The sequence below is a fragment of the Drosophila busckii genome, chromosome 2R (assembly GCF_011750605.1).
Source record: "Drosophila busckii strain San Diego stock center, stock number 13000-0081.31 chromosome 2R, ASM1175060v1, whole genome shotgun sequence".
Classification (NCBI taxonomy): domain Eukaryota; kingdom Metazoa; phylum Arthropoda; class Insecta; order Diptera; family Drosophilidae; genus Drosophila; species Drosophila busckii.
The window spans coordinates 21,209,219-21,237,012 of NC_046605.1; the positions used below are offsets into that span (position 1 = coordinate 21,209,219).

Consider the following 27,794-nt stretch of genomic DNA (forward strand, 5'->3'; position numbering starts at 1 on the left):
TAGAATACAAATTGTTCTGTTCAATATTTAAATTCAACAATGAATCTACAATATTAAGTTTCCTTTGTTTGATGTTGCTTGGACTCTCTTGGTTGAAAGTCAATTATTGAAGGCGTATGATAAATTGTTTGTTACATATAAATTGTCTGTGTCAATTATAATACATATACAGTTGCTTATATATTTCAATAAAAATATTCGAGATTAGTATGGAAACTGAGATAATACATACATAAATTATTAATATAAATTTCAATGGCACCCACAAGACTTTACAATCATATTTCTATACTTTTTTAAATTAACATTCTCATCGTTCAGATGATATAGCACAGATAGGGCTCCCAAACGTGTTGGCGCACAACACGGCTTAGGAACCTTACGTGGTTGGAGCAAGTGTACCAGGGTTTGCACAATCGCATGATTAGTGGCATTCATATGAGCGTTCAATGGGAAATTACACTCGCCGCTGCAGTAAAATGCACCATAACCCTCGGGCGCTATAATCCAGTCATGCCAGCCCAGATCCTTAAAATCGATATAGAGTGTCTGCATCTGACAACTGCGCGTGCTCTCCACAGTATTCTCCAAAAACGGATTTACCGGCTCGGACTTTTTTTTTTTTCGAAGCCCGTCAGTGTTGCGTTTAGTGCGCTTTTGTTTGCCATGGGCGGCAGTTGACTTAATTAGCTCCGGACCTCTAAAGAAACCAATCATAAATGGCTGATACTCGTCATCCGCCCTAACTTTATGATGCACTAAACCAATATCATCCAGTTTTATCTCACGATCGGGTTTGCTAAGCGAATGTGCTCCTATATAAATTCCATGATTTACCTTTGGGTTTATTAACCATTCATGTAGCGCCTCAGTTACGTTTAACTCTAACCAGCCCACATAGTCGCCTGTGGTATTTACAGAGGATAATGGCTGAACCGTATACGGAATTTGTGCTCCAACGCCAGCTACCGAGTGCAGCATGTATACTGTAACGGTAAATTGCTTGCTGGATGTCAACCATTTCCCTTCGTTTGAGTTTTGGTATATGCGTAGCTCAGCCATCATTAGATAGTTGTCGCTAGGCACATCGGATACGTCGAACCATAGTCGACGACCGTGCTCGTGACGCAGTTCATCCACATTGTGGCTATGTTTATTTAGAAAAGTCATTATAATGTCGCTCTCATCTATGGCACGTTTGTCGAGATCAGTAATAAAATTCTCTTGGGTTTCCTTTTCTTCAGCGCCATCCAAGTCGCGCTTTGCGCGACTGTGACTATCCATGCTGGGTTCTATGCTGAGAGCATCCTCCGCTGTAATGCGATGATAAGCATCGAGCAGAAATTTTGGTGCCGATTTTCTTAAGGATAAGCCATGCCCCCTATGATTTAGCGGACGCTCGCCTATTCCTAGAAACTCCAATATATCCCTTGATATGTCCAGCTTATCATCGTCGCTCAGCGTGCGTTGCATTACCGTTTGATCTATGCCATTGTCGACATAAATTCCTGACTGCGTTGTATGGCTGGGCACAGCAAAAATAATGAGAATCAGCCATATTGACATTAAATGAAATTGAGAGGAGATCATGATGATATTTTAAACGGGTTTAAATGAGTTTTATTCGGAAACCATCTAGGGCAATATTAAATTAACTTTCGCGACTTTTTAATTACGAATTAACTTAATTGTGCAGTTATCTTTGTATACATTGAAAATTCCGACCAACACTTGTATCTAATTCGTTGTATGTATCTTAATCCCATGGATGCATTTTTGTAGCTTTTCAGCTCTTCACAAGTTGGCAGCGCCGTTCGCAAAGATCGCTGAGTAAGAGTGTTGCCACTTATATTATATTTTAATTTAATCACAGTGATGTTGGTTAACTATTACTATAGATAGTAGTAGTTTATATTTGTTATTTTTTACTAGAGTTGTTCAGTAGCTTGTCATTTTGTTTATTCCATGATTTTGCGCTCGTAAACGCACTGTCGATCGTTATTTTTTTGTAATACAATTTAAAAGCAATTGATGATGAGAATGAAAAACAACAGTTTTTGGTCTTCAGTTTTTTTTGTGTTTTATCATTCTAATAACTCTCCTTTAAACCATAAATTGCTCATTGTTTTCTATTAATATAAATCGAGCGTTCTTGCACAAACGAACTACTCCACGGACTATTGCAGTTTGAGAGCAACTGCTCAACAGTTTTAAAGCAGCCGCTCTCGAATTGGAGTCTAATTTATTTTCCCAGTTTAATAGGTGCCGGATAATACTTGCTAAATTTTAATGTACATACACGGAGAAATTTAGCTCCATCAGATTAATTTCACTTTCGAACTACATATTCGGATGTTTGGTTGCTTGTGCATTTTTTAATCTTCTCTTAAAGAACGACGGTAACCGTCTAGTCAATCAGCAAGTTTAAATTTAGTTGTACGTATATATGTATAAATAACTCTTGTGAAATCTCGCTCTGTCAACAGAAAATTAAATTACAGGGGCTTAAACCAGTTTCAACGGCGCAGTATTATTTCTACGCCAAAGATATTAATATTGTTGTTGCCAGCTTTCCTCCAAACTCTGTTTGTAGTTAGTTGTCGCTGCCAAATGACAAATATTTTTAGCTATGAAATACATTATAGACTTTTGAGTATACGTTGAATATACTATGATGTCATAAAGTTCTTCTATGTGTATCCGCATACATATGAACATATATATGTTGTAATCATTAACATATATTTATATTTCGTGTATTAATAAAATGGGTGCTCCCATATTTTGTTTAATCATTGTTTGTAAGAAATTATCTGCTTATTATGAATAAAAATAAAAAACAAAATATTTCGTATCTAATAATCATTTGACTATAAAAGAAGCCGAAATCGCTGTGAATCCGGTCGATTTTATTATCTCAGGGTTAGCATGAATGGAATTAAAGTCTATTAAAAAATTTTAGAAACAATTACCACCACTCTTTATTCCGAAGTGATGACGATTTTGTATATGTATGTAAAACGATTTTTCATTAAACTAATAAGGCTTTGCGTGACTGTATGTTGCTTTCAACACATGTGTCTTTTGGGGCTAGTTAGAATACTCGCATGCTTAGGCGTTATTCTGAAGCATCTATAAAATCCTATGCCTTTATAATCTTTATAAGGTCAAGAAAAATTTGTAAAATTAATATAAAATAAAATTAAATTTCAGCTGCGACCATAAACTGAATCAAAATGGACGAGCTTAAAGGATTTTTAAGACAAGCCGGCCAGGAGTTTCTCAATGCGGCGGGTGAGGCTGCTATGGGTGCCGCCAAAGATGTCGTAGGCTCCGTTATAAACGAAATCTTCATAAAAAAGGAAGCTGACACCAAGCGTGTGCTTCCAAGCATAAAGAACATGAGAGTTGTAAGTGACAATGATTGAAACTAAAAAAATATATATTCGCACCATAGTAATCACTAGAAATTGCATACATAACATAACATTTATACCTTTCATACATCCCAAAAAACCAAACTTAATATTTATACTAAAAAGCGACGATTGAATAAAGTATTTGAATTTGAAGGCAAACTTGAAAAGGTTTATAATGTAAGTACGATAGTTCGTACGCAATACTCTACGTCGTGATCTATATACTCATTTATTGTTTATATATTTAATGAAAATATCGGTTGTATAAGTGCATATATCTTCTTGTATAATATCGTTTTTGAAGTGCTTTACTTGTAATGTATCAATAGTTAGACCTTTCGATGACAGAATCTAAATATTTAAACTTTCACAGCTGGGTGAGAACAATACTGGGCTTGGACAATATGCTGAGGTTCAGGACTACGAAACACTATTAAACAATTGTCTTACTAATGGTTCGCTTTTTGAGGATCCCCTCTTCCCAGCCAGCAATGAATCTTTAATGTTTTCACGTCGCCCAGATCGCCATGTAGAATGGTTGCGACCTCATGTGAGCATAGTTTATAATTCTTATAATCACAAAAGTTTACTAGTGTACTTTTTATTATAGGAAATTGCTGAGAACCCTCAGTTTTTTGTTGAAGGCTATTCAAGATTTGATGTGCAACAGGGCGAACTTGGCGATTGCTGGCTATTGGCTGCTACAGCTAATCTTACACAAGAATCTTCACTTTTCTTTCGAGTTATACCTCCAGAGCAGAGTTTTCAAGAGAACTATGCCGGCATATTTCATTTTCGATTTTGGCAATATGGAAAATGGGTAGATGTTATTATTGACGACCGTCTGCCTACGTATCGTGGAGACTTGCTCTACATGCACTCTGCGGAGAAGAACGAGTTCTGGAGTGCTCTATTAGAGAAAGCATATGCCAAGTAACTGATAACAAACTAAACAAAAGAGTTGTGATTCGCTAATTTGTTTAATCGCAGATTACACGGTTCCTATGAGGCGCTTAAAGGCGGCACTACTTGTGAGGCTATGGAGGATTTCACTGGCGGAGTTAGCGAATGGTACGATCTTAAGGAAGCGCCAGACAATTTATTTAGCATACTGCAAAAATCTTCAGAACGTAACTCAATGATGGGATGCTCACTTGAAGCAGATCCGAATGTAACCGAAGCTGAGACACCACAAGGATTAATACGTGGACATGCTTACTCCATAACAAAGGTACTATATTATTATTACAGCCATGCTCATACAATTGGCACAAAAAAATTCTTCACTTTATTCTATATATATATATATATGTATAATATATTACATGCAAAAGTCGAACGAAAATGAAGAATAAGAGACAACCAATAAGAATAATGAACAATTAACGGAAAAACATAAAATGCATGATTACTACGAACAATTGGATGGATAACTGTAAAACCAATTGATGAATATTTTGGCAAATAGACGAAAGTGAAGAATTTTTTTGTGTCAATTGTATGAGCATGGCTGTAAATATAATGATTATAGAAATATTATTATATTATTAAACCATAACATTTTGCAGGTTTGCATGATTGATATTGTAACACCAAATCGTCAAGGCAAGATTCCTATGATACGGATGCGTAATCCTTGGGGTAATGAGGCTGAATGGAATGGACCTTGGAGTGATAGTTCGCCTGAGTGGCGTTACATACCGGAAGAACAAAAGCAGGAAATTGGTCTTACCTTTGATAGGGATGGAGAGTTTTGGATGTCGTTTCAAGATTTTCTAACTCATTTCGATCGTGTTGAAATTTGTCACCTATCACCCGAGTCTTTCTCCCAAAAAGCAGCGGATGAGCACCAACAAAGTGGGAAGCGTAAGTGGGAGATGTCTATGTACGAAGGCGAGTGGACGCCAGGTGTCACAGCTGGTGGATGCCGTAACTTTCTTGATACGTTCTGGCATAATCCGCAATATATAATAACGTTGGTGGATGCCGACGAAGAGGACGAGGAAGGACAATGTACTGTTATTGTGGCTTTGATGCAAAAGAATCGTCGCTCCAAGCGTAATCAAGGGATGGAGTGCCTTACTATTGGATTTGCCATTTACAGTCTGAGCGATCACGATCTTGCAAATCGTCCCCAAGGCATTAACTTTTTTAAGTATAAGTCTTCAGTCGGTCGATCTCCACATTTTATCAATACACGAGAAGTAAGAGGTAGTGTGCATTTAAATGTTATCTCTTAAAAATATGTTCAATTTGTTATTAAAGGTCTGTGCTCGCTTCAAGCTGCCTCCAGGCCACTATTTGATTGTGCCCTCAACATTTGATCCCAATGAAGAGGGTGAATTTCTCATACGCGTCTTCTCTGAAGCTCAAAATAACATGGAGTGCGTATATTAAAGCAATTGCAGAGTTTGTATATTAGCTGTAACTCCACAACAGATTAAATATTCTATAAATCAGTTTTGCAAATTGCAATAATGGGTGGGTATGTTATTTGTATAACCACAAGAAAAGTTAATAATTAATAAACTAGTTAAGTGTATGCATGCATTCTTTTATTAGTCAATCTGTTGCGTCTATATCCCTAGTAATTTATTTATGTATGTACATGTAATGTACAAGTAATTGGGAGTACTACTTGTAGTAATTATTAATGCTGCATTCCGACTAACCATTGAAGCCTACTAACACTTTATGCAACTGCAGTTAGTATATTAAAAAAAATTTATTTATAGTCTATTTGTTAACTCTTTAGGCTTATAATTGCAAAGTTAAATTGTCGTGTTGAATTGACATGTTTTTTTTTAATAAATGTCAAGTAAAGTAGATTCAGAGTCTTATTTTTTTTATATTAAGTTTCACAATCATTTATCATATTTGTTAAACAATTTTCCTGGGTAGAAACAGTTTACATAAGCATTCGTTTTATTTTAATAAATTTTAAAATGTATTTTCATCAATCAATTCATTCTACACATAGAGAGAATGATGACCATGTTGGGTATGCCGACAAAACTGATTCGGTAAGTCTTCATATGACCGTTAGTACACATTTATCATATTACAGCTTTATTGTTTGAAGATCACTCCGGGCTTCCCTATACCAAAGCCTATGGATACACAAAAAGAAAGCCTACGTCGCTTGTTTGATAGCATAGCTGGTCAGGATCAGGAGGTAGACTGGATGGAGTTAAAACGCATCCTAGATCACTCTATGCGTGATGGTAAGCTTTATAATCTTTTCTATTCCTTAGGTAAAAAAGTGTGAAAGTGTATAATGAAGCTTATTCTGCTTTATAGACTTGCCGAAGCCAGTGATGTTTAACCGCTCCAATGCCTTTGAAACTCAAGCTGGCAGTGGTTCAGTGCCCGAAAATCCTTGTGGATTGCTTTCCCTACTGTGTGGTCCATTCCTAAAAGGCACACCATTCGAGGATCAGGTGGGTATGAACGATCAGTCCAACAAAAGATTAATCGAGGAAGGCCCAGCAGGTATGTATATAATAAATAAAATATTCAATACATGCAATTAAAATATTTTAATTTATAATTTTTAATTTAATTTTGCTTACTATAGTTATTCTTGATGAGACCCATGGTTTTTCTAAAGATGTTTGCCGCTCTATGGTAGCCATGTTGGATGCGGATAAGTCTGGTAAACTTGGTTTTGAAGAATTTGAGGCACTGCTATCTGATATTGCCAAATGGAAAGCAATTTTTAAAACATATGACACCGAAAATTGTGGCAGAATATCTGGCTTTCAACTAAGAGAAGCATTACAATCGGCTGGCTACCATCTCAACAATCGTGTTTTAAACGTTCTGGGACATCGATATGGCTCTAGAGATGGTAAAATTGCATTTGATGATTTCATTATGTGTGCTGTACGCATCAAAACCTATATTGGTAAGATATTCAATTGAAAAAAATATCGAAACAACTATTATTTTTGTATGATTTCACAGAAATCTTCAGAGAAAGGGATGCTGAAAAAAATGAAACTGCGACCTTTACGTTAGAAGAATGGATTGAGCGCACTATTTATTCATAGAATCTAAAGCCGTACAAACAATAAACACATTTTTTATATTATAATTCTTGTATTGAGTTATTAGAAATTTAATCAAGAAACTGTCTTTAGCATTTATACCCTTAATTTCTATATTTCTGCCTGTTTTTATACACTTTAACATACACAATCAATGTTTTGAATGCTAAGATATAATACAAAATGTTGAAATGCTTTCATTAGTCCAAAAAAAATTTAAAGACAACAAAAATATATAGTCTGAGATTGCGTTAAGCGGGCCATCCACAGTAGAGCATGTTGGTCGAGCATGTTGAGCTCGACGAAATTTTCCATCGTAAGTATAGGGATGTCGAACTCCAAATATTATAGTGTTGACGAGCAGCTCGAAGACAAATTAGAATCATTTTCTATCATTGTTTAGTTGGCAGCAATGTTTGCGCACTAGTAGTGGCAAATGTAAATGTTTAGCTCGACGAGCAGCTCGGCCAACATGCTCTACTGTGGATGGGCCGCTTTAGTCTTTGGTTCGAGCCGCTCTGATCAAAATATTATAAGCCATTTCAGAGATTTTCTTTTTATGTCAAATATATAATTTTTGGTTATTCTCTCATGAATCTTCGATATTTTCAGCTAACTCAAATGTTATGAATTCAGAAAATGTTTTAATACAGATTTGAGGTTGTTATTAGAATTTCCAGACAAATTTTATTTGTATCAGTAAATGAATACAGTAAATATATTAAATTATTTTCGAAATTAAATAACGTCTTTATTTATTAAATTCCATTGACTATTAGACAAAATTAATATGAATAATATTTATATGCGGCCGGCCGACGTTGGGTGTGCCTCATTATATATGCTATATACATATATATATGTATGAGTTTTTGGATGAATCAAGAATTGTAAAAAGAATAAATATATGTTACTTATGTACATCAATATTTATACGTATTTTTGTTTCCTGAATACAGAGAAACTTAGCAATCACTATATATAGCGGATACATATAATTACAAATAAGGAAGAGTTCGATTAGAATTATGAATGGCCATGCAAAGCTGATGTGTTACAGTACATATGTTCGCCGGAGCTATTTAGCGTGTCCTCGACTATTTTTAAAGGTTCGTTTATAAAAGTTTCTCCAGCGATACCGCTGCTGCTAGTTGGTGAACTAAAGATAAGCTGCGCCTTTTCGTTGTCATATAGATTATTGTCAGCGCTGCAACTGGGTTGATGAGACATGTGTAGACTTACAGCATCCGTAGTCGTGGTATGCAGTTCTGAGTTTAATGAACTGTTTGATGATTTTTTGGTATTTTCATTTGAATGTGCAAACGAAAATTGTTGATACCTATTTCTAATTGAATCGACCACGTCAAAAAGATTTTTAGCATCCATGGCCAGTATATGTGCAGCTGATAACATACTTCTGCAATTTTTTAAGTAAATGTATAGTTAGGTATAAGCCAAATACATACATATGTTACACTTACTTTCGGTATTCATTATCGAGCGTAGTATCGCAATATTGTTGTGCCAGCTTCATGGCAGCTACTAGCTCATGCATGTCTTTTGATAGAACTTTATGTGCCATTTCCACTTCTCTGCAAAAAGTGTATATTAACATACTAAATGATATAAGCTAATCTTAATTTAAGTCAACTTACTTTAAAGCTTGCGCTGGAAATAGCACAGATATTTTATCAACTGATTTAAGCAGTTGCCTTAGCTCCACACCAACATTCTTTACCAACTGCAGATAGCCAGCTATATTAGATTTTTCCACACCTTGTGACAATACCATTATGGACTTAACAACCGCCGTTGTAGCACAGTAGACCTCATCATTTACACGATTTATAGGTCGTACTAAGCACTGATTTTCATCATTTTTATACTTTAAGTTGTGACTTTCATCAGACGTTGACGTCAGCGACTCCAAATGTTCCGTAGAAGAAATATTAATTTTGAGTGGTAATTGATTTTGATTTGAACTATGCAACTTTAGCCTGTTGCTTGCATTTGAACAGTCAGCCAAGCTCATGGGACCGGCCGACATTAAATCAGCTTTGTAGCTTTGATGTTTGTTCAAAACATCAACACTGGCACCAGGTGGTATAGAGCTGGAACACTTTCGCTGCAAGTACAAAGGCATTAATGTAAATATATTTTATAATAGTATATATATTACCAGCAATTCTTCTTGATAAAGCCATTCACCATCGCTATTACTGTCCTTACGTTGCTGTATTAATTTTTCACCAATCTGCAATATAATATATTTATAAACATCAGTGTTAGCTTAGACAGACACATTAGCTACGTAAAACATAATCTTATCATAAATAATAAAAATAAAGCTAAAATTATTAAATAAAAATGTGTCAAAAGAAGTATAACAATAGGCGTCCGTTGGATTGTCCTGTCAAACCTGATCTTCAATTAGTGGCTTGCAAGCAGCTCCTTCCATAAAATCCTCATTTGTATCAAGTTGCGCTGTCAATGTTGCCCCTTGTCGCCTCCAATCGCAACTTATTTTGTCAACAACACGTGAGGCAACTGTTTGTTGCAGACTTAATTTAGAATCATATTTCTGTTTGACAGACACACAAGTTTTAAGGCCAGCTCCACCAAAATCATAGATTTCCTCAGGCAGCGCCTCACATTCCAAAGACGTTTTCATTTGATTGCGAAAGACATGAAATTGACTATTGCGTTCCATGCTGCGTGAACGGTCCGTTGTACGTTGTACCATGGGGTACAGCATATGCTGCGCTGTCATCAAGGACTGATGACGCTCCAAGCTGCCGCCCTTGGAACTCATAGATCTTTCCGCGTGCGGTTGATGTCGCTCCAGACTACCATATAGGCTATAGCCCACCATTCGCCTGATGGTTGGGCTGTCTGTTTGCTGCTGATCCACGTGAAAGTCATGTTCATGGTGTGGCGGACAGATTATAAAATTATTTTTCAAGGGCAAAGGCTCAGCTGGCTTTATTTTCGTAGAACTTTTGGGTGTGGCTAGCAAAAGGGATGAATCAAATGAACTAAGGACAGTTGATGATGGTGATGTGTTCAGGCTTTGTGAGGAGTTGCTGTTAGTTGGAAATTTGACATTATGTTTGGCAACTGGATCAAGCTTTAATAGCTCAGCTGCTGGTAACTTTGTAGCCTTAAGCAAATGATCTGAGGTACTGGCATCTATGCCTACGGCTAAAGTATTAAATACCGAAGCAGGCGTTGTATAAGCTGCTGGATTAATGCCACGTTTCTGGTTTTCCATCATCAGCTGGGCAAGCACCGCCGGATTCTGTGCAATAATATAAGTCTGTGGTATCGACATATTATCCTCGCCTGTTGCCATAATATTGGACATGTCTAGAAAGCATACATAATAATAAATCTTATGCGAATTAAATATTTTAGAGCTTTCAATACCATGGGCATCATGCGCTGTTCTTGAAGGTTTCAGTGGCGGTATATCCATCTCACCGGCAATCCAAGAATTAGCTGCCACACGACGCTGCTCTCTGCGCAAAGTTTCAGAGTTGTTTGCACTGTCTTCCAGTAAAATTTCACTAAAATAAAATATATTATTTATAAAGCTCCCACAATGTAAAGTTTTCACCAACTATAATGTTTCCTTAATGCGTTTAAAATTAGGTCTTTTCAGGGGTTCATAGGCCCAGCATTGTGACATTAAGGAATATAGACGCGGTGGACAGTTTGGTGGTAGTGGCAACCTCTCGCCATTTTCCAGTTTGGTAATAACATCGCTGTTTTTAACGCCTTGAAAGGGTTTCACGCCCAGCATGAGTATTTCCCAAATGCAAACAGCTGCAAATTAAAAATGTAATAGACTAAGATTGACTGTATTTATATATGTTTACCAAACATCCAGACATCGCTAGCTGTGGTGAATCTGCGAAAATTGATGGACTCAGGGGACATCCACTTAATTGGCAATGCAACTGTCAATCCCAGCATTTAATTAATTTAAATAAGTATATTTAATACAAATTGTATCTCAATTACCTGTGGGAGTTGAGTGATAGTATGACTGATCCGAAACCCAGCGTGATAAACCAAAATCAGCAAGCTGCAAATATGAACGCAACAATTTTGAATTATTTCAGATTTCCAGAAATGCTAAGGCTCACCTTGACGCAAGTTGGCGTACTCACAAGTACATTTCTAGCTGCAATATCCCTATGCACAAATTTCTTGGACTCCAAGTAGCTCAGCGCTGTAGATAGCTGATAACAATACTTAAGCAGTGTACCTTGGCTTAATCTATTTAAAGAGAAACTAAAATTTCACAAAACACTTCTTATAAAATTAAAGAGTTTTAATACCTTTCGCTATTGGCCTTTAAGTATGCCCGCAACTCTCCCAGCTTGGCCAGTTCCATAACAATCCAAATGGGCATAATGCTACAGATGCCAATCAAACGTATAATATGCGGATGATCAAACTTTTGCATGATGTCTGCATGTCAGAAATAAAAATTAAAGAATTAAAAAAAAATGTGTGCTTTAGAAAAACTCACAAGCTTCAGCGAGAAAATTTTCAGTTTTCTCTGGATCTTCATTAGCTTTACATGTTTTCACAGCGACTTGTATAATATCAAATTTCACATCACAGTTCCTTTGTCCATTTTCATTAACAGCATGATTGACGCTTAATTTAGTTTTGGGTAAAGTATATGTGCCCACATAGACATCGCCAAACTGCCCAACGCCGATTTTGGCACTTAAGAGTATTTGGGAACGATCCAGCTCATAATTCCGCACTAACAAAAATAAAAAATATATTAAAACAAATGTGCAAATAAAATCTTTAGAAAACGCACCTGTTGGTGTAGAGTAATCTCCTTCACCTTCTAACAACCCAATCTCTGCATAGTCATCCGTTAGCATGGGCTTAGTTTTAGCTGGCTCTGAAGCATTTGGCTCCTGTGCTGCCTTAACTGCAGCTTCTGCTTGCACCGCATTCAATTCGCGCTCCCAAATACTGAAGCTCATGTCCTTTGTTAATAATCTGCAGTAGCCATCAATAAGATCCGCAATACTCTCAGCAGTCTATACACGAGTTAAGCAATCAATAACAAATAATATTAAATTATTTTGAGTACTTACATTTAGACCATTGCATATTATCACTAAATTTTCTTCAATATTCGAAGCAGATATTTTGATTTGGGTTTTGATTTTTTGGCAATCGCAATTTAAGCATTGTATCTCAATTTCGGTCGTTTTATCCTTTGTTAGCTTCTCCTTTGGCAGTACGCAAGTTTTAATAACAACAACATCTCTAAACTGTGCAACACTCTTTAAAGTTGCTTGAGGATGCGTTTGGTAAGAGATTCCTAACAGTTAAAATAAATAGACAATTTTTCCTTAAATATAATAACAACTTCAGCCAAATTACCAATATGCGGACCAACATGTAAAATTCCTGATATATTCCAAGCAGAGCTTAACATAACAGAAAATTGCTCATAATCGGTCAGATATACACCTTTGAGCAAGTCAAAGAACCTAAAGAGTATAACATTTATATGTTACGATAGTTATATTTTTTTATATAATAGTACCTACTTTGTTAAGTACTCAATGTCATTATAATTGTAGACTTTTTTGTAACCGACTTGTATCATTTTCTTTAGATTCTTTGGCTTTGTGGTCGTTATCACAGATTGCGGTATGAAGCACTTAAATCCAATTTCCTTTTCAATATAATCGATGTGTTGCTTCTTGTCTGGCGCTTTAAGCGTGATATTTTTAAAATAATGACGAATGCCGAGGCAGCACAATTGAACTGCCAATTCAGCATCGACTGAGCTAAGATTGGCCTGAATAAAGTCTTCCTTAATCTGGTCAAAATAATAAAAACACGTTGTTTTGTCTTCATCGAACAATTCCTGAATGTTGCGTGGCACATAGCGCACACGCAGCTCCACACGCCACACGCCACAAGGCAAGCGCTTCCCTTGTGCTTCCAAAGTTTCTGAAACTTCGGCTTTACGTGTATTAATGCATGGACAGTTGGGATTGGAGCAGCCCGTGGATAACACATGTAACACAACCTGCTCCATTAATGTTGTTCTGGCCAACCAGAGGACCTAAAAGGAATTTTATCACAAATGCGCAATATGTTTATAATTCATTTAACCTTACTTCTTTGGTGATCATATTTAACATGCGGCATGCATAACGCTGCACCTTTGGCGGTGGCTGACCGTCTTTGCCGAACTCTTCAATAGTTCTCTTGATTATATGAAAGACTGTCTCGTGTTTTTTAAATCCGATTGCCTTGTAGCTCTTCTTAGGCATATGCACTTGAAGCACATAGTCTTCAACTTATGAAGATTAAGATTAGATCATTTATTATAGGTACCAAAAGGTTAAACTTACTCTCATGGTTATGCGGTTGATTGCATTGACTAACTTCTGCCGGGTTCATGTTCCAAATATACCGCTCTGTGGGCGATTTAACATGAATTCAACACCTATATATAAAAAGAATGTTAGCCAGGAGTTTACAAATAATATACATAAATCTATAACTTATTTATAAATGTCCTGCCGCTTGTTTTCAATAATTAGTAATTTTAAATGTTTTTGACACGCCCAACACCCTCAAACATACATTTATACCTGCAAACACAATATGCTTTTTAAATAAATGTATTTATAATAACATTTAATATACATACATATATTGCGAGTACTTATCGACCGGCTCTCAAACTCTTTGATTGATTAATCCGTATGTGAACCTATAGTGCAAAAGTTTCTTCATACATATGTACATATGTATCCTTACACATGAATATTCGTGGGTGGCAATCAAACTCTTAAGTAATAGCGGTACTCATTAAACTCAATTGTTAAACAAGGATAGAAATCACACTAAAAAGTTGCTTTCCCAAAAATTAAAAAACATTTTAACGTTTTTGTGGTGTGATTGAAGATTTGTTGGTACCACCCTCGAATGTACATATGTATGTATATACATATGTACATACGTGCACGACATACAGAGTGGTTGCAAGCCATACAGAGTGTTTGCATACATTTGAACAAGCGTGTGCTTAATATTATTTCTTAATTTTTCATACATCCAATAATTTGCTTTTAGAAATAATTGACTTTATACAAACCGTGCTTTCAGTAGTGATGAATTCTTCTACAATTTTAATATTTGAAAACAGTTACTACTTCCCCTCACAACTCTTCTTTTAACTTTGTGGTATTCACAACGAACAGCAAGAAGTATTTCAATGACGTCACGAATGTATGGTATGCTGTTACAAAACAGTGTTATCGAATAAAGGCAAAAAAAATTAAATCAATCAATTAAAATTCAAAATTATGTATAAAAAATGTTCAGTAATAAATAAATTAGCTAATTATTTAGCAGCTTTCATTTTTTTGTAAGATAATTTTTATTGCAAATATAATGTAATGTTTGTCCGATTGATAACATAGCTTTACGAATGTTTCAGCTTATGTCGATAGGCTCAATAGTACTTCAAAGAGCGTCAATAGATTGCATCCCTAACAAAACCTGGAGCCACGAAAACTAGAAATTTTGTTGTAACTTGAAAATCTTTTGCATCGTTTTGTAAGTGACCAAAAAAGTTTGAGCAGCGTCATATTTTCTACTTATATATTTTATGAATATAAATATTATAACTGTCGCGCAGCTTCTTACATATTTGCAGAGCACGCAAAATGTCGGATTCTGAAGTTAGCAATATGTCGGACAGTGGCTCTGAAGATGGATCAATATCCAACAAGTCTCAGCAGAGTGTAAGATCGAAATCAGTCTTTCGCTCCCGATCAAGGTCGCGTTCAAGGTCTATGTCGCGTTCACGATCTTCGCGGTCCCGTTCACGTTCTCAATCTCATTCAAATCATTCCGGTTCTGGATCAGATTCGCCACAACGTGGACGTGGACGCCGAAAGAGTGTCGATTCCGAAAACGAAGAGGCGCAAGAGGACATTGACTCGGAAGAATATGATGAGGAAGAAAATGACGATCATCCACGAAAAAAAAAGAAGAAGGAACGTTTTGGTGGTTTTATTATAGACGAAGCGGAAGTGGACGATGAGGTTGATGAAGATGATGAGTGGGAGGAAGGTGCCAATGAAATTGGCATTGTGGGCAATGAGATTGATGAATTGGGTCCAACTGCTAGAGATATTGAAATCAGACGTAGAGGCACAAATTTATGGGAGTAAGTAAATATATACTTGAGGTTTGTTAGACAACCCATAAATAATATTTTAACCAGCACGCAGAAAGAAGATGAGATTGAAGAATATCTACGCAAGAAATATGCTGATGAATCAATGGCAAAACGACATTTTGGAGATGGTGGCGAGGAAATGTCTGATGAAATTACGCAACAAACGCTATTGCCAGGTATCAAGTGAGTAAAACACTTAGCGCCAAGTAAACGTACAGTTTAATACCATAACGTTTAAAGGGATCCTAACCTGTGGATGGTGAAATGCCGCATTGGTGAAGAAAAAGCCACGGCGTTGCTTTTAATGCGAAAATACTTGACTTACTTAAATACAGACGATCCTTTGCAAATCAAGTCGATAATAGCACCTGAAGGTGTTAAAGGATATATATATTTGGAGTCATATAAGCAAACTCATGTCAAAACAGCCATTGACAATGTGGGAAATCTACGCATGGGCAAGTGGAAGCAAGAAATGGTGCCCATTAAGGAAATGACAGATGTGCTTAAGGTGGTCAAGGAGCAAGTTGGCTTAAAGGTCAAGCAATGGGTACGTTTAAAGCGTGGCTTATACAAGGACGACATTGCGCAAGTAGACTATGTGGACTTGGCGCAAAATCAAGTACATTTAAAACTGCTGCCACGCATTGATTACACACGTATGCGTGGCGCTTTACGCACAACAGCGACGGAAAATGATGATAGCAAGCGCAAGAAGAAACGTAGACCACCAGCAAAACCGTTCGATCCAGAAGCTGTGAGGTAAGCATACTGTTCTAAATTATAATGTTTTATACTTAAATACTTTGATTACAGAGCTATTGGCGGTGAAGTGCATTCGGACGGTGACTTTTTGTTATTTGAAGGAAATCGATACTCTCGCAAAGGTTTTCTCTATAAAAACTTTACAATGTCAGCAATATTATCAGAGGGTGTTAAGCCTACACTAGCTGAGCTTGAGCGTTTTGAAGAAACACCAGAGGGTAATAATATATATCTAGGTATGTCTGAACTAAACTAAAAATAATGATACTCTTTTTACTGCAGAGGTAAATCTGGAGATAATGGTTAATTCCAAGGACGATCCCACAGCGGCGCATTCATTCTCCATGGGTGACAATGTAGAAGTTTGCGTCGGTGATTTAGAAAATTTGCAAGCAAAGATTGTTGCAATTGATGGCACAATGATTACAGTTATGCCTAAGCATCAAGATCTAAAGGTAAGACCAGAAGTTGACATACATATAATTATTTAATTAACATTTAAAATTCTAGGATCCTTTGATCTTTAAAGCAAGTGAATTACGCAAATATTTCAAGACTGGCGATCATGCCAGAGTTCTAGCTGGACGCTATGAAGGCGAAACGGGCTTAATTATACGCGTGGAGCCATCACGAGTTGTGCTTGTCTCTGATTTAACCAATCATGAACTTGAGGTTTTACCTCGCGATTTGCAATTGTGCTCTGATGTTGCAACGGGAGTTGATTGTCTTGGTCAATTTCAATGGGGTGATCTGGTGCAACTGGAGTCAGTTAAATTTATATTGTTAAAAATTCTTTATTTATTCTATTAGCATTTTTTTAGCTCACAAAATGTTGGAGTTATAGTGCGCTTAGAGCGTGAGAATTTTCATGTTTTGGGCATGAATGGTAAATGCATCGAGTGCAAACCGACTGCTTTGCATAAACGGCGTGAAAATCAAAATACTGTAGCTCTGGATGCGGATCAAAATCAAATACGGCGACGTGATATTGTCAAAGTTATGGAAGGACCTCATGCTGTAAGTTCTATAGATATATATAGCTTTATACAACATTTATATACTGTTCTTTGCAGGGTCGGTCGGGTGAAATAAAGCATTTGTATCGCAGCTTAGCGTTTCTACATTGTCGCATGTACACAGAGAACGGCGGTATTTTTGTCTGCAAAACGCGCCACTTGCAGTTGGCCGGCGGTAGCAAATCAAATGTGAGCAATGCTGGTACCTTGGGTGGCTTAGGATTTATGTCGCCACGTATACAATCACCCATGCATCCATCTGGAGGACGTGGTGGTGCCCGTGGTGGCGGTACACGCGGTGGTCGCGGTGGCTTTCGTGTAACGCGAGACCGTGAACTTTTAGGGAAAACTATCAAAATTTGTGGTGGTCCCTATAAAGGTATAAGCCTTCCGATAAATTTAAATTTACTATTTACTAATATACTTATAATTACTGCAGGTGCTGTTGGAATTGTCAAGGATGCCACCGAGAGTACAGCACGCGTGGAATTGCATACATCATGCCAGACAATTTCTGTGGATCGCAATCACATTGTTATTGTTGGTGAACCCGGCAAAGAGGGCAGTGTTTCTACATATGGACGTACACCTGCACGTACGCCTGGTTATGGGGCACAGACACCAAGTTATACAGCTGCTGGCTCGAAGACTCCATTGGTTGGCAGTCAAACGCCCAATTGGGATACTGACACTCGTACTCCTTATGGAACAATGACGCCATCGCATGATGGCAGCATGACACCACGTCATGGCGCTTGGGATCCTACAGCTAACACAACGCCAGCTCGGAACACAGACTTCGATTATTCTTTGGAAGAGCCTAGTCCCAGTCCCGGCTACAATCCAAGTAAAATTATTTGTCCTTCCTTAAAAAAAAAAAGGATCTTATAATATTTATTTCGCACAGGCACACCGGGATATCAAATGTCATCGCAGTTTGCTCCTCAAACACCTGGCACGCTTTATGGTTCGGACAGAAGTTATAGTCCGTTTAATCCTAGTCCTAGTCCTACACCTTCACCTTATCCAGTGGGTTATATGAACACGCCATCGCCATCGACTTACTCACCAAATACTCCAGGTGGCGTACCACAATCCCCATATAATCCTCAGACACCTGGCGCTAGTTTGGATTCATCTATGGGAGATTGGTGTACAACTGACATTGAGGTTCGTATTCACACTCATGACGACACTGATCTCGTGGGTCAGACTGGTATTATACGGACGGTTTCGAACGGAGTATGCTCAGTGTTCTTACGTCAAGAGGATCGCAGTGTATCCATTGTTAGCGAGCACTTGGCTCCCGTTTACCCCAACAATGGTGATGAATTCAAGGTTATCTATGGTGAGGAAAGAGAATCTGTTGGAAAAGTCTTGTCAAAGCAAGATGGCGACGTACTTGTTTGCAAAATCAACGACGAAGTTAAGATGATACCCATTAATCACTTGTGCAAAATGAAGTCAATCGATTAATGTGGATCATTTGCTAAATATCCTGGATTAAAGCAATGTATAAACTTGCATATATAATGATTGTTGAAAAATACAAATTTATTCAGTAAATATTATTTTGTCGTTTGCTATAAAAAACAGGTGGGCGCATTAAAGTTGGTCGCATCCAACTGTTAATACACTTTGAGTAGGGCATCTCAGCAAACACACGCACGCACTCACAAACACAAACACACAAAACGATTGGATCGTTTTGAAATTTTCGCATTAGTCGAGAACATGACAAAGCGGTTTTGTCATTTATTTAAAATTTTACTGCTAAATACTGTAGGCGTCCTTTTTTTCGATTTGCGGGGGAGGGGGGTGAAAAAATATAAAATATAAGCGGTGGACAGTATAGAAGTCACTACATACCGAATTTGGTAGCTGTATCTCTTGTAGTCTGAGTTTTTGTCGCTCAAGCAGACAGACGGACATGGCTATGTCGACTCTGTCTTCCTGTATTATCTATACTTTTATGGTCTGCCACGCCTCCTTCTCCCTGTTACATACATTTGCAAAAATGTATTTCCATTCTTTAAAAAATGTCAAAGTGTATAAAAATGAATAAAAAAAACTTCGAAAATTTGCTTCATATCAACAAAATACGAAAATATTAACAAATCCGAATCCTAACATTGACACAACGTTGTGTATATTAGTCATGTTTATTATTACTTGGAAGATAAAGTATTACCAGTAAAGCAATTTCCCAATCTACATGCTATCGAACACACATTTTCCATAGAGCAAAACTACAAGCTTTTTTCACCACTAACAATACGCATTTGTTTCAAACGCTTGTTCAAAATTTTATTAAATCACTTAAGCAATGGTGTCAATATCATCTTCTGTCAACACTCACAGCGTTATGTGTATGTTATGTAATAACATAATCTCTGTCCTTTAAAAATAAATATTTAAATAACGTTAATAGCACAATCCTGGAGTATGCTCGCACAATTCGTTGCTTTGAACTCATTTATTCTGTTTGAATCATTATCATTAAGTTTATTCAAAATAAATATTTTAATTTTTATTATAATTGAACTCTTGTTGTTTTCCATGTATACGAAATTTATATATTTCAAGGAAATAAGTATATATGTGCATACAAAATATGTATAGTTTATTTCTCATGACCTATGAGATGTTTATGGGGACCTAACTGTGCGACCAAGGAGACAAAGGCTTACCTAGAAGCAAAGAGTATTGTAGTAGATGTATTGTACATAAAGACTGAATTGAACTTAATTTCGTGAAGCTTCTTTTTTTATGGCGAGTGTGGACAGGCATCAGTAATTTCCAAAGGTGTCGATCCTCGCTTTGTCTGTCTATGCTTATTTTTGCTTTACATTTTGTGTATCGGCGTTCGCTGTCTGTGTCGATGCCATCTCTGTCGGTGGTCAGCGTCGTACCAAAATGTATTTTTCAACTTTTGAGCCTGATACCCTGTAGATGCGGGTCAAGATCCTCCTAGGGGTGATCGATGAAGACCAGTCCTACCATCATGCGAGTAATTTAGTAACTTTTTAATTATCTACTATACCTACTTTTTAATCACCTATACTAAACTAAACATATGCAACAGGTTTGTGAACCTACCTATACCAAAAATAGAAATGAAGTAGTACTTAATCTAACCCCTAACCCCAGTGACTTGAGTTCTGGAAAGTTCTTATCGAAATTTCACTGACCCTGTATGACTTAATGACTTAATATAATGAGCACTAAGCACCTTGGCATTCTGGACTATCTACGAGAAATTAAAACCTCCTTTATGATCCTGCCAAGACATTCCAAAGGCTTTAGCGTGAAGTACTTAGATATGGTTCTATGCTGCTTATTATACTATATAGAGAACTTCGAGCATCAAATAAGCAGGGCAACAACTGCTGTTTTGCCTACAATAATAGGTAAAATATGGAGTTACTTTTCATCAATGGCCTGCTTTCAGTATACCTTCGTACCTAAGATCTCTCCATTAAGTTCAACAATGTACATAAATATGCATCAGCGATGATTTGCGCACCGCCCCACTAGGTACTAAACACCCCTTGATCTATTAGGCACTAGGGAGCTAGCAATAAACTCAACCGTCATCAGAGAATCTCGCAACCTCGGACTTCGGAGCACTCTCTAGTGCTTAAACTACCGGTGCACGTCCAGACGTATCGTGCATTAATACTTATAATTATAAATTTCTAAAATTTGTTTCATACTTAAAAAATATCAATATAACCATTTTTCAAAATATAGAAAAATAAAAGAAAACGGAGTATTCGCGTAATCGGCATTCTTTCCCGATTTGTGTAGATACAAACGATAGTCAAGCAGACTGCACCAAAGAAACTAAAGAATATGGCATTTGACACGAATAGGTCAGCTGAGCAATTAAGTCTACGCATTACTTAATATCTAATCAAGCCTAAAACTAAAAAATTTTAATTTTTACTACATACATATACATTATTCAGAATAAATATCCGTCTTCTCACACTTTGCATCCTCTCATATTGCCTAGTACTGTTCTTTGGTAAGGCCGTGATCCAAAATCAAAGCCAGAGACTCCTGTGGTAAAACGCACAGGTTCTTCAAGCAACTTTCGTATAAGTTTTGGCTTTCGGACTCCTATACCTATACCTATACCAATGAATGTGTATTAGCTTCTGGGCCTTCTCTTTCCAGTTGCATATTTCAGACAAACTGTGACTTTTTAACTGTTGGTGAATTTGGTTGAATTTTTGCAATATTACAAATACATTTTAACGACTTTTATTTAATTAAAGAATGCTGGTATTCATCTGACTACTAAAAAAGTAAAGACTGCATCAATGTAGCTCGTCTGGTGCCTTCATTCTAAGATTAATGAAGCTGCGACGTACATGTTTCCATTTGACTAACTGCACGTTGGCTATCATTTGTTAATTTTTATGACAGGGCTTGTTGGAAAAGTGTGTAGGTCTAAAAAGTCAAACAGCACAAGTGGCCGTCGCAATTTGTGCGTGCATGTGACTTTACATTTTCGTAGATGCAGATGCTTTTCAATATGTCTGACTGCCACCTTTGGCACCTTTGCTATGATAGACACCTTTTCAAAGCGCAAGAATCAATTCTTTTCGGTGTTTTTAAAAGCTCGATAAGAGAGATCACATCTACTTTGGCTTTCCTGGTATTATGTCCACATCGACTCGAGCTGGGGCTCCCGGTGCCAATGCGCTTGGAAGACTCTGACTTACTTTTAGTGGCATATCCCTTTCCGAAATATAGATGCTTTGACAACTTGACTACTTTTGGTTCTCTACGCGTTGTGGTTATCGTGAGCATTGCAACTCATAGATCGTGTGTCAACTAAACAGTCAATAAGGAAGAGAGTGGAATGCAAGTAACGCAAAGCATTTGTGATCCTTAATAGTCGTGCGAGTGAGAGCTTTTATGTTCCTAGTGAAAAAAAAAATTGTCAGAGATTTTTAATCAAAATTAATCGAAAACAAGTGGACAAATTAAAGTTGGGCGCCACCACTTTTAAATACACCTGACTAGGGCTCGCCAGCAAACCACCATGCTCACAAACATACAACTCAAAGCTATCGCTCACAGCTCGTTTTCGCTGTAAGCGTCAGGAGCGACGCAGCCGCTTCAAAGCAGCGTCGTTTGTATGCCGCGAAAGTGCCCCGCTGTCATATTGAAATTGAAGTAATATTCCTAGGTTATTTATCGATCGTTCTAAATTTTTACAATCGGTCGAGATAATTTTGCAATTTTGTGATTTAGTTTCGATCTTTTAAAAGATCTTTATAGGGTGTAAATCGATTTCTTCGATATGCGGGGGAAGGGGAGGAAATAAAATAAAATAAAGCGTAGTGTCCTGGATATAGGCACCTAGATCCCAAAATTGGTTGCTCTAGCTCTTTACGAGGACGACAGCGGACTACTGGCTGATTGACTCAGTCGTCGAGCTGATCAAACCATATATTTTTTTTTGGGTCTGCCACGCCTCCTTCTCCCTGTTAGCATACATTTGGCAAATTCTAATACCCTTTTTCCATTTTTTACAAAAAAGTCAAAGTGTATAAAAATACATTTATGAAATTTTCTTAAGCCAAAACAACGAACATATATATAAAAGTGTAGCTTATGAAATATTTAAATTTAGCTAATACGAAGTTAACCTATTTCCCTTGTAATATGCTTTTGTATATTTGAACCATTATCTGTCACCAATGCCGTAATCTTGTCTTTTATTATAAATAATTCCCACGAACTTCAGTTAAGTCGAAAAATACTCATTCTGAATTCAGCCACCTAGAGCCTCTTATATAATGTATTATTAAAATATATTGAAATTTACATTATATTCTTTCTTATAAATAGTGATAATATAGTGTATCAATAATTTGAACATCCAATTAATCGGAGCCCATTTTTCGATACAATTACATCGTTCACTGAAACAGAGTAATAATAATCGTATTATGTATCATGATTAATTGTACCATAACTAACTAGTGTTGCTAGAATTCCATGAATTGAAATAACTATAAGAAAAAAAATCCAACTGTAAATAAACAACTAATTATTTACAGACAAATATTAAGATAACATATTAAGCAATAAAGCACTCAATGTAATTTCAACTTTCAAAATGTTGTAAATTTTTAATTTTTAAAATGAAACAAGCAAATTTTTGTAACTCATGCAAATCCGCTATTATTTGTATTTTAAGAAACCTTCTACATATTTTGATCTAACACCCATATAATATCATATACCAAAATTACTCCCCTTTATGACTTATGCTATTAATTTAATCATTGAATGCTGATTTCGTCGTTAAATATTTCCTTAACCAATCCCTAAAATTAATAATACGACAGTCCTTTTGGCGAAAATGTAACTTATCTGCAATCTTAAGCAACTTAAGTTTCGAGCACAATTTAAAATATAAAAAATAGCCAAATCAGTTTTTAAAAAGGTTAGATATCTAGCTATTAAATTGCTAAAATCACATCACTGTAACTAGCCCTGCCGAACACTATAAAAGAGCTAACTCTCTGAAAAGTCAGATCAGACAGTATTCGTCGTGTGAAGCGGACAGAAGTGCGTTTGCAAGAAGAAATATTTTTAAGCTAAAAGTGTAAAAGTTAAAATATATAAAGCAAAATGAGAGAAATTGTACACATCCAGGCTGGTCAGTGCGGTAACCAAATTGGTGCTAAGGTATGTACTGAATTTTACAGAAATTTCATTAAGTTAAAGAAAGAATTATGATTAAGTACAGTTAATAGTCAATATGGCGTCATTTTTTGCAAATTGCCATGTGGCAAAAAATTTATTGAGGCCACCGGCATTTGCGCATAAATTCGTATAGTATATGTACATATTTATATACACACATACATATTCATAAGCAGATGCAAATTTATTGAATTTACGCTTGATATTTGCAAAATATGAGGAAACTAATTTAGGAGTACTTTTCTATAGTCGTTTATTTTCTGTTGTACCACGAATACCAATCCCTCAATACAAATATACATATGTACGTATGTATGTGGAATTAGTTTATATTGTGAGTCATTTTCATTGCTTCACTCCTTAAGCAGTGAGAAAGTCATTTTTATGCAAACAGGCATACGAATTTATGTATGTACGTACCTTTGCATTCTTTTATTATACGTATTTAATTGGTGAAAGGTACTTTTTTTTAACCACAGTCTTATTTCTTGACTTAGTTCAATCTTCAGAAATTCTTACATACATATACTCAAGTAAATACATATGTATGTGTCGGCCGGTTAAATGCCGTCTATCTGTATTTGTGTGTGTATATACTTTGCCGGAGTTTCGCTGCCGAAGAGCCAGCATGACGTCATTTTAACTAAAATGGCTGAACCGGTTATCGACCGGTTCGCAATGGCACTAAAAAGAATCTATAAATCCAAGTGCATCTTTATGTTGCTATATACCCAGAGATATTCTATTTTGTTTTTATTACACAAAAAATATATATTTATAATGGATATATAGCATGGATTCAAATCCACAGATGTCCATATAACAAAAATTGTTTGTCCGTCTATGGTAACCATGGAGAAATTTAGTGGAGTACGTACAGTATAGACACACCCAAAGGCGGTGTTGCCATTTTTCATGCACATGCGCGTTGCACCAACAATTCTGTCTGTACACAGCGCACATATGCGGAGTAGTTTCTATACATACATACATCCAAATATATTCGTCATGTGTTATATCCTGCTGAATAATCAATAGAGAAGCGTTAAAAACAACCCCTCAAGCAGGGGCATCTAAAACATTTTTTTGTTGCTCGGAAACATTTTCTATTTCTGTTTATGTATGTATGTACATAAACTGTTATGAGCGTAACTTCAATGCTTTTTTAATTTTTTTCTCGCTTTTTTATTCCCAGATAAAATAGTTTAGTTAATTGATTTATTTGTTTACTTGAAGTAAACAAGCTGAAATTTGGCCTTTGAGCCATGACGTAATATTAGTAGAAAAAGCCAGTCGAACGCCATATGGTATGGTTAGTTGACACAGACCAAGGCGCACATACGCTAAATATATACATATGTACATTGCCGGTGCACTACAATTATGGGATTGGACAAATGACAGTTGTTTTTTTTTTGTGTGGGTTGATGTCTGCTGCCGATGATGTAAGCGTGCTTTATGTTTGTAAGCATATATTTGTGCGTATGGGTGTAAAGCTTGAGGTCGAGCAGCAGCTTGAGAATCAAATATGGTCTGTGCGTGGGGAAGCGCCGAGACGTCGACTGATACAGACAACGTTGACTAATCAAGTCTACGTACACCAACACACACACACACACACACACTATTCGTGGAAAAGATAAGCTTGTCAAGTTAAAGGTGTACATATGTGTAGCAGTATATGATCTGATCTGCCCACGCCAGCTGTCACTGCATTAATGAGGACGATGTTGTATTTTGCTGCAATCTCGTGTAGCCCACCCAAACCCACCAAACTAGACGTACAAGCCATTAGATACTACACATTTGAAATTAAGCTCTTGAGAAAGCCAGATAAGCATGAAATGTCTCTAGCTAATAACACGGAAAATATTCAAAAAGTTTTTTATTTTCGAACGAAAACTGTACGGTAAGCCCTAGAAACCAAACCAATTATGACCAGGGGTGTGGCTTGATATAAAAATAATAAATGCTAACTAGCGAATCGCATAACAGCAAATTGTAATCCTATGCAAATTAGTTTTCAATCAATTTATCACTTATAATCAATGCTTTAATCAATTAAAATTGATTTTGTTTTTAGTTCTGGGAAATTATTTCCGATGAGCATGGCATCGATGCGACCGGCGCCTATCATGGCGACAGTGACTTGCAATTGGAGCGCATTAATGTGTACTACAATGAGGCGTCGGGTGGCAAATATGTGCCACGCGCTGTGCTAGTGGATCTGGAGCCTGGAACCATGGATTCGGTGCGTTCGGGACCCTTCGGTCAGATCTTCAGACCCGATAACTTTGTTTTCGGCCAGTCTGGTGCTGGTAACAACTGGGCCAAGGGTCATTACACAGAGGGCGCTGAGCTGGTTGACTCCGTGCTTGATGTGGTGCGCAAAGAGGCAGAATCGTGTGATTGCCTGCAAGGCTTCCAGCTAACACACTCTCTGGGCGGCGGCACTGGTTCTGGCATGGGTACATTGCTGATTTCCAAAATCCGTGAGGAATATCCCGACAGAATCATGAACACATACTCGGTAGTGCCCTCGCCTAAAGTGTCAGACACTGTTGTGGAGCCATACAATGCTACCCTCTCAGTGCATCAGCTAGTGGAGAACACAGATGAGACCTACTGCATCGATAACGAGGCACTGTATGACATTTGCTTCCGCACCCTTAAACTGACCACCCCAACCTACGGAGACTTGAACCATCTGGTCTCGTTAACAATGTCTGGCGTCACTACTTGTCTCCGCTTCCCTGGCCAACTGAATGCTGATCTCCGTAAACTAGCTGTCAACATGGTTCCATTCCCTCGTCTGCACTTCTTCATGCCCGGCTTCGCCCCCCTCACCTCTCGTGGCTCACAGCAATATCGTGCCTTAACCGTGCCCGAGCTGACACAACAGATGTTTGATGCCAAGAACATGATGGCTGCCTGCGACCCTCGACATGGTCGCTATCTGACTGTCGCTGCCATCTTCCGTGGTCGCATGTCCATGAAGGAGGTCGACGAACAGATGCTGAACATCCAAAACAAGAATAGCTCTTACTTTGTTGAATGGATTCCCAACAATGTGAAGACAGCCGTTTGCGACATACCGCCCAGAGGTCTGAAAATGTCGGCTACGTTTATTGGCAATTCAACTGCCATCCAAGAACTGTTCAAACGTATCTCTGAGCAATTCACAGCTATGTTCCGTCGCAAGGCTTTCTTGCATTGGTACACTGGCGAGGGCATGGACGAGATGGAGTTCACTGAAGCGGAGAGCAATATGAATGATCTGGTGTCCGAGTACCAACAATACCAGGAAGCCACTGCCGACGAAGATGCTGAATTTGAAGAAGAGCAGGAGGCTGAGGTCGACGAGAACTAAAATCTCTTGCCCTATTCATCTATGGCACCTATTTCAATTTCTCCAACGTTGCGTCAAGAAAATTCGATGAGAACATAACCAGTCTAAAAAAATCTTTGTTCTTTAAACGTAACCAATAAAGTCGAAACATGTTCTTCAGAAGTAAAATCTAATTGTATTTTTTAATATTTTTACAATATCAATTGAAAATGGACAATA

At 37.1% G+C, this 27,794-nt stretch overlaps 5 protein-coding genes across 10 annotated transcripts; 3 read left to right on the forward strand and 2 right to left on the reverse strand.

Annotated features, from left to right (window-relative positions):
• Positions 1-5: 5 nt before the first annotated feature.
• Positions 6-2,144, reverse strand: LOC108596917 (protein 60A). Its single transcript, XM_017983128.1, has one exon. The coding sequence runs from the start codon at positions 1,588-1,590 to the stop codon at positions 253-255; it is 1,338 nt and encodes a 445-aa protein (XP_017838617.1). The 5' UTR covers positions 1,591-2,144; the 3' UTR covers positions 6-252.
• A 156-nt stretch (positions 2,145-2,300) lies between these two features.
• LOC108596916 (calpain-A) lies at positions 2,301-7,515 on the forward strand. 3 transcript variants are annotated; one of them, XM_017983125.1, is made up of 12 exons: positions 2,303-2,436; positions 3,214-3,410; positions 3,793-3,969; positions 4,030-4,352; positions 4,410-4,650; positions 4,988-5,623; positions 5,685-5,803; positions 6,400-6,442; positions 6,487-6,643; positions 6,720-6,911; positions 6,997-7,326; positions 7,386-7,515. In XM_017983125.1, the coding sequence occupies exons 2-12, from the start codon at positions 3,237-3,239 to the stop codon at positions 7,469-7,471; spliced, it is 2,478 nt and encodes an 825-aa protein (XP_017838614.1). In that variant the 5' UTR covers positions 2,303-2,436; positions 3,214-3,236; the 3' UTR covers positions 7,472-7,515. The 3 variants fall into 3 exon arrangements, with proteins under 3 accessions (XP_017838616.1, XP_017838614.1, XP_017838615.1); XM_017983126.2 differs by having other exon boundaries at positions 2,304-2,436; positions 6,502-6,643; XM_017983127.1 differs by lacking the exons at positions 6,997-7,326; positions 7,386-7,515 and having other exon boundaries at positions 2,301-2,436; positions 6,703-6,734.
• An 835-nt stretch (positions 7,516-8,350) lies between these two features.
• Positions 8,351-14,710, reverse strand: LOC108597200 (focal adhesion kinase 1). 3 transcript variants are annotated; one of them, XM_017983636.2, is made up of 20 exons: positions 14,622-14,710; positions 13,873-13,967; positions 13,636-13,817; positions 13,057-13,580; positions 12,887-12,996; positions 12,595-12,824; positions 12,309-12,537; positions 12,006-12,248; positions 11,812-11,944; positions 11,617-11,749; positions 11,492-11,555; positions 11,347-11,427; positions 11,089-11,293; positions 10,895-11,034; positions 10,686-10,834; positions 9,888-10,367; positions 9,648-9,722; positions 9,124-9,593; positions 8,950-9,060; positions 8,351-8,885 (listed from the first exon to the last, which is right to left on the reverse strand). In XM_017983636.2, exons 2-20 carry the CDS (start codon positions 13,919-13,921, stop codon positions 8,495-8,497), a joined length of 3,999 nt encoding a protein of 1,332 aa, XP_017839125.1. In that variant the 5' UTR covers positions 13,922-13,967; positions 14,622-14,710; the 3' UTR covers positions 8,351-8,494. The 3 variants fall into 3 exon arrangements, with proteins under 3 accessions (XP_017839125.1, XP_017839124.1, XP_017839126.1); XM_017983635.2 differs by having other exon boundaries at positions 9,888-10,834; XM_017983637.2 differs by lacking the exon at positions 9,888-10,367 and having other exon boundaries at positions 14,622-14,709.
• A 280-nt stretch (positions 14,711-14,990) lies between these two features.
• On the forward strand, positions 14,991-19,060 carry LOC108596626 (transcription elongation factor SPT5). 2 transcript variants are annotated; one of them, XM_017982571.2, is made up of 11 exons: positions 14,991-15,085; positions 15,168-15,701; positions 15,759-15,896; positions 15,954-16,475; positions 16,530-16,696; positions 16,761-16,933; positions 16,989-17,242; positions 17,300-17,495; positions 17,552-17,873; positions 17,934-18,341; positions 18,402-19,060. In XM_017982571.2, exons 2-11 carry the CDS (start codon positions 15,196-15,198, stop codon positions 18,968-18,970), a joined length of 3,255 nt encoding a protein of 1,084 aa, XP_017838060.1. In that variant the 5' UTR covers positions 14,991-15,085; positions 15,168-15,195; the 3' UTR covers positions 18,971-19,060. The 2 variants fall into 2 exon arrangements, with proteins under 2 accessions (XP_017838060.1, XP_017838061.1); XM_017982572.2 differs by having other exon boundaries at positions 15,067-15,085; positions 15,186-15,701.
• Positions 19,061-24,064: 5,004 nt separating this feature from the next.
• LOC108596705 (tubulin beta-1 chain) lies at positions 24,065-27,748 on the forward strand. The gene is made up of 2 exons (XM_017982727.2): positions 24,065-24,208; positions 26,310-27,748. Exons 1-2 carry the CDS (start codon positions 24,152-24,154, stop codon positions 27,594-27,596), a joined length of 1,344 nt encoding a protein of 447 aa, XP_017838216.1. The 5' UTR covers positions 24,065-24,151; the 3' UTR covers positions 27,597-27,748.
• The last annotated feature ends 46 nt before the right edge of the window (positions 27,749-27,794 follow it).

Coding starts and splice junctions, on each gene's coding strand:
- LOC108596917 (XM_017983128.1), bottom strand. CDS start 1,590: ATGATCTCCTCTCAATTTCATTTAATGTCAATATGGCTGATTCTCATT.
- LOC108596916 (XM_017983125.1), top strand. CDS start 3,237: ATGGACGAGCTTAAAGGATTTTTAAGACAAGCCGGCCAGGAGTTTCTC. Junction 3,970..4,029: donor TAGAATGGTTGCGACCTCAT/GTGAGCATAGTT, acceptor TTTTTATTATAG/GAAATTGCTGAGAACCCTCA. Junction 4,353..4,409: donor TTAGAGAAAGCATATGCCAA/GTAACTGATAAC, acceptor GTTTAATCGCAG/ATTACACGGTTCCTATGAGG.
- LOC108597200 (XM_017983635.2), bottom strand. CDS start 13,921: ATGAACCCGGCAGAAGTTAGTCAATGCAATCAACCGCATAACCATGAG. Junction 11,294..11,346: donor TAGCGATGTCTGGATGTTTG/GTAAACATATAT, acceptor TTTAATTTGCAG/CTGTTTGCATTTGGGAAATA. Junction 10,835..10,894: donor AACAGCGCATGATGCCCATG/GTATTGAAAGCT, acceptor TATGCTTTCTAG/ACATGTCCAATATTATGGCA.
- LOC108596626 (XM_017982571.2), top strand. CDS start 15,196: ATGTCGGATTCTGAAGTTAGCAATATGTCGGACAGTGGCTCTGAAGAT. Junction 15,702..15,758: donor AGAGGCACAAATTTATGGGA/GTAAGTAAATAT, acceptor TATTTTAACCAG/CACGCAGAAAGAAGATGAGA. Junction 16,934..16,988: donor CTAAGCATCAAGATCTAAAG/GTAAGACCAGAA, acceptor TTAAAATTCTAG/GATCCTTTGATCTTTAAAGC.
- LOC108596705 (XM_017982727.2), top strand. CDS start 24,152: ATGAGAGAAATTGTACACATCCAGGCTGGTCAGTGCGGTAACCAAATT. Junction 24,209..26,309: donor GTAACCAAATTGGTGCTAAG/GTATGTACTGAA, acceptor TTTTGTTTTTAG/TTCTGGGAAATTATTTCCGA.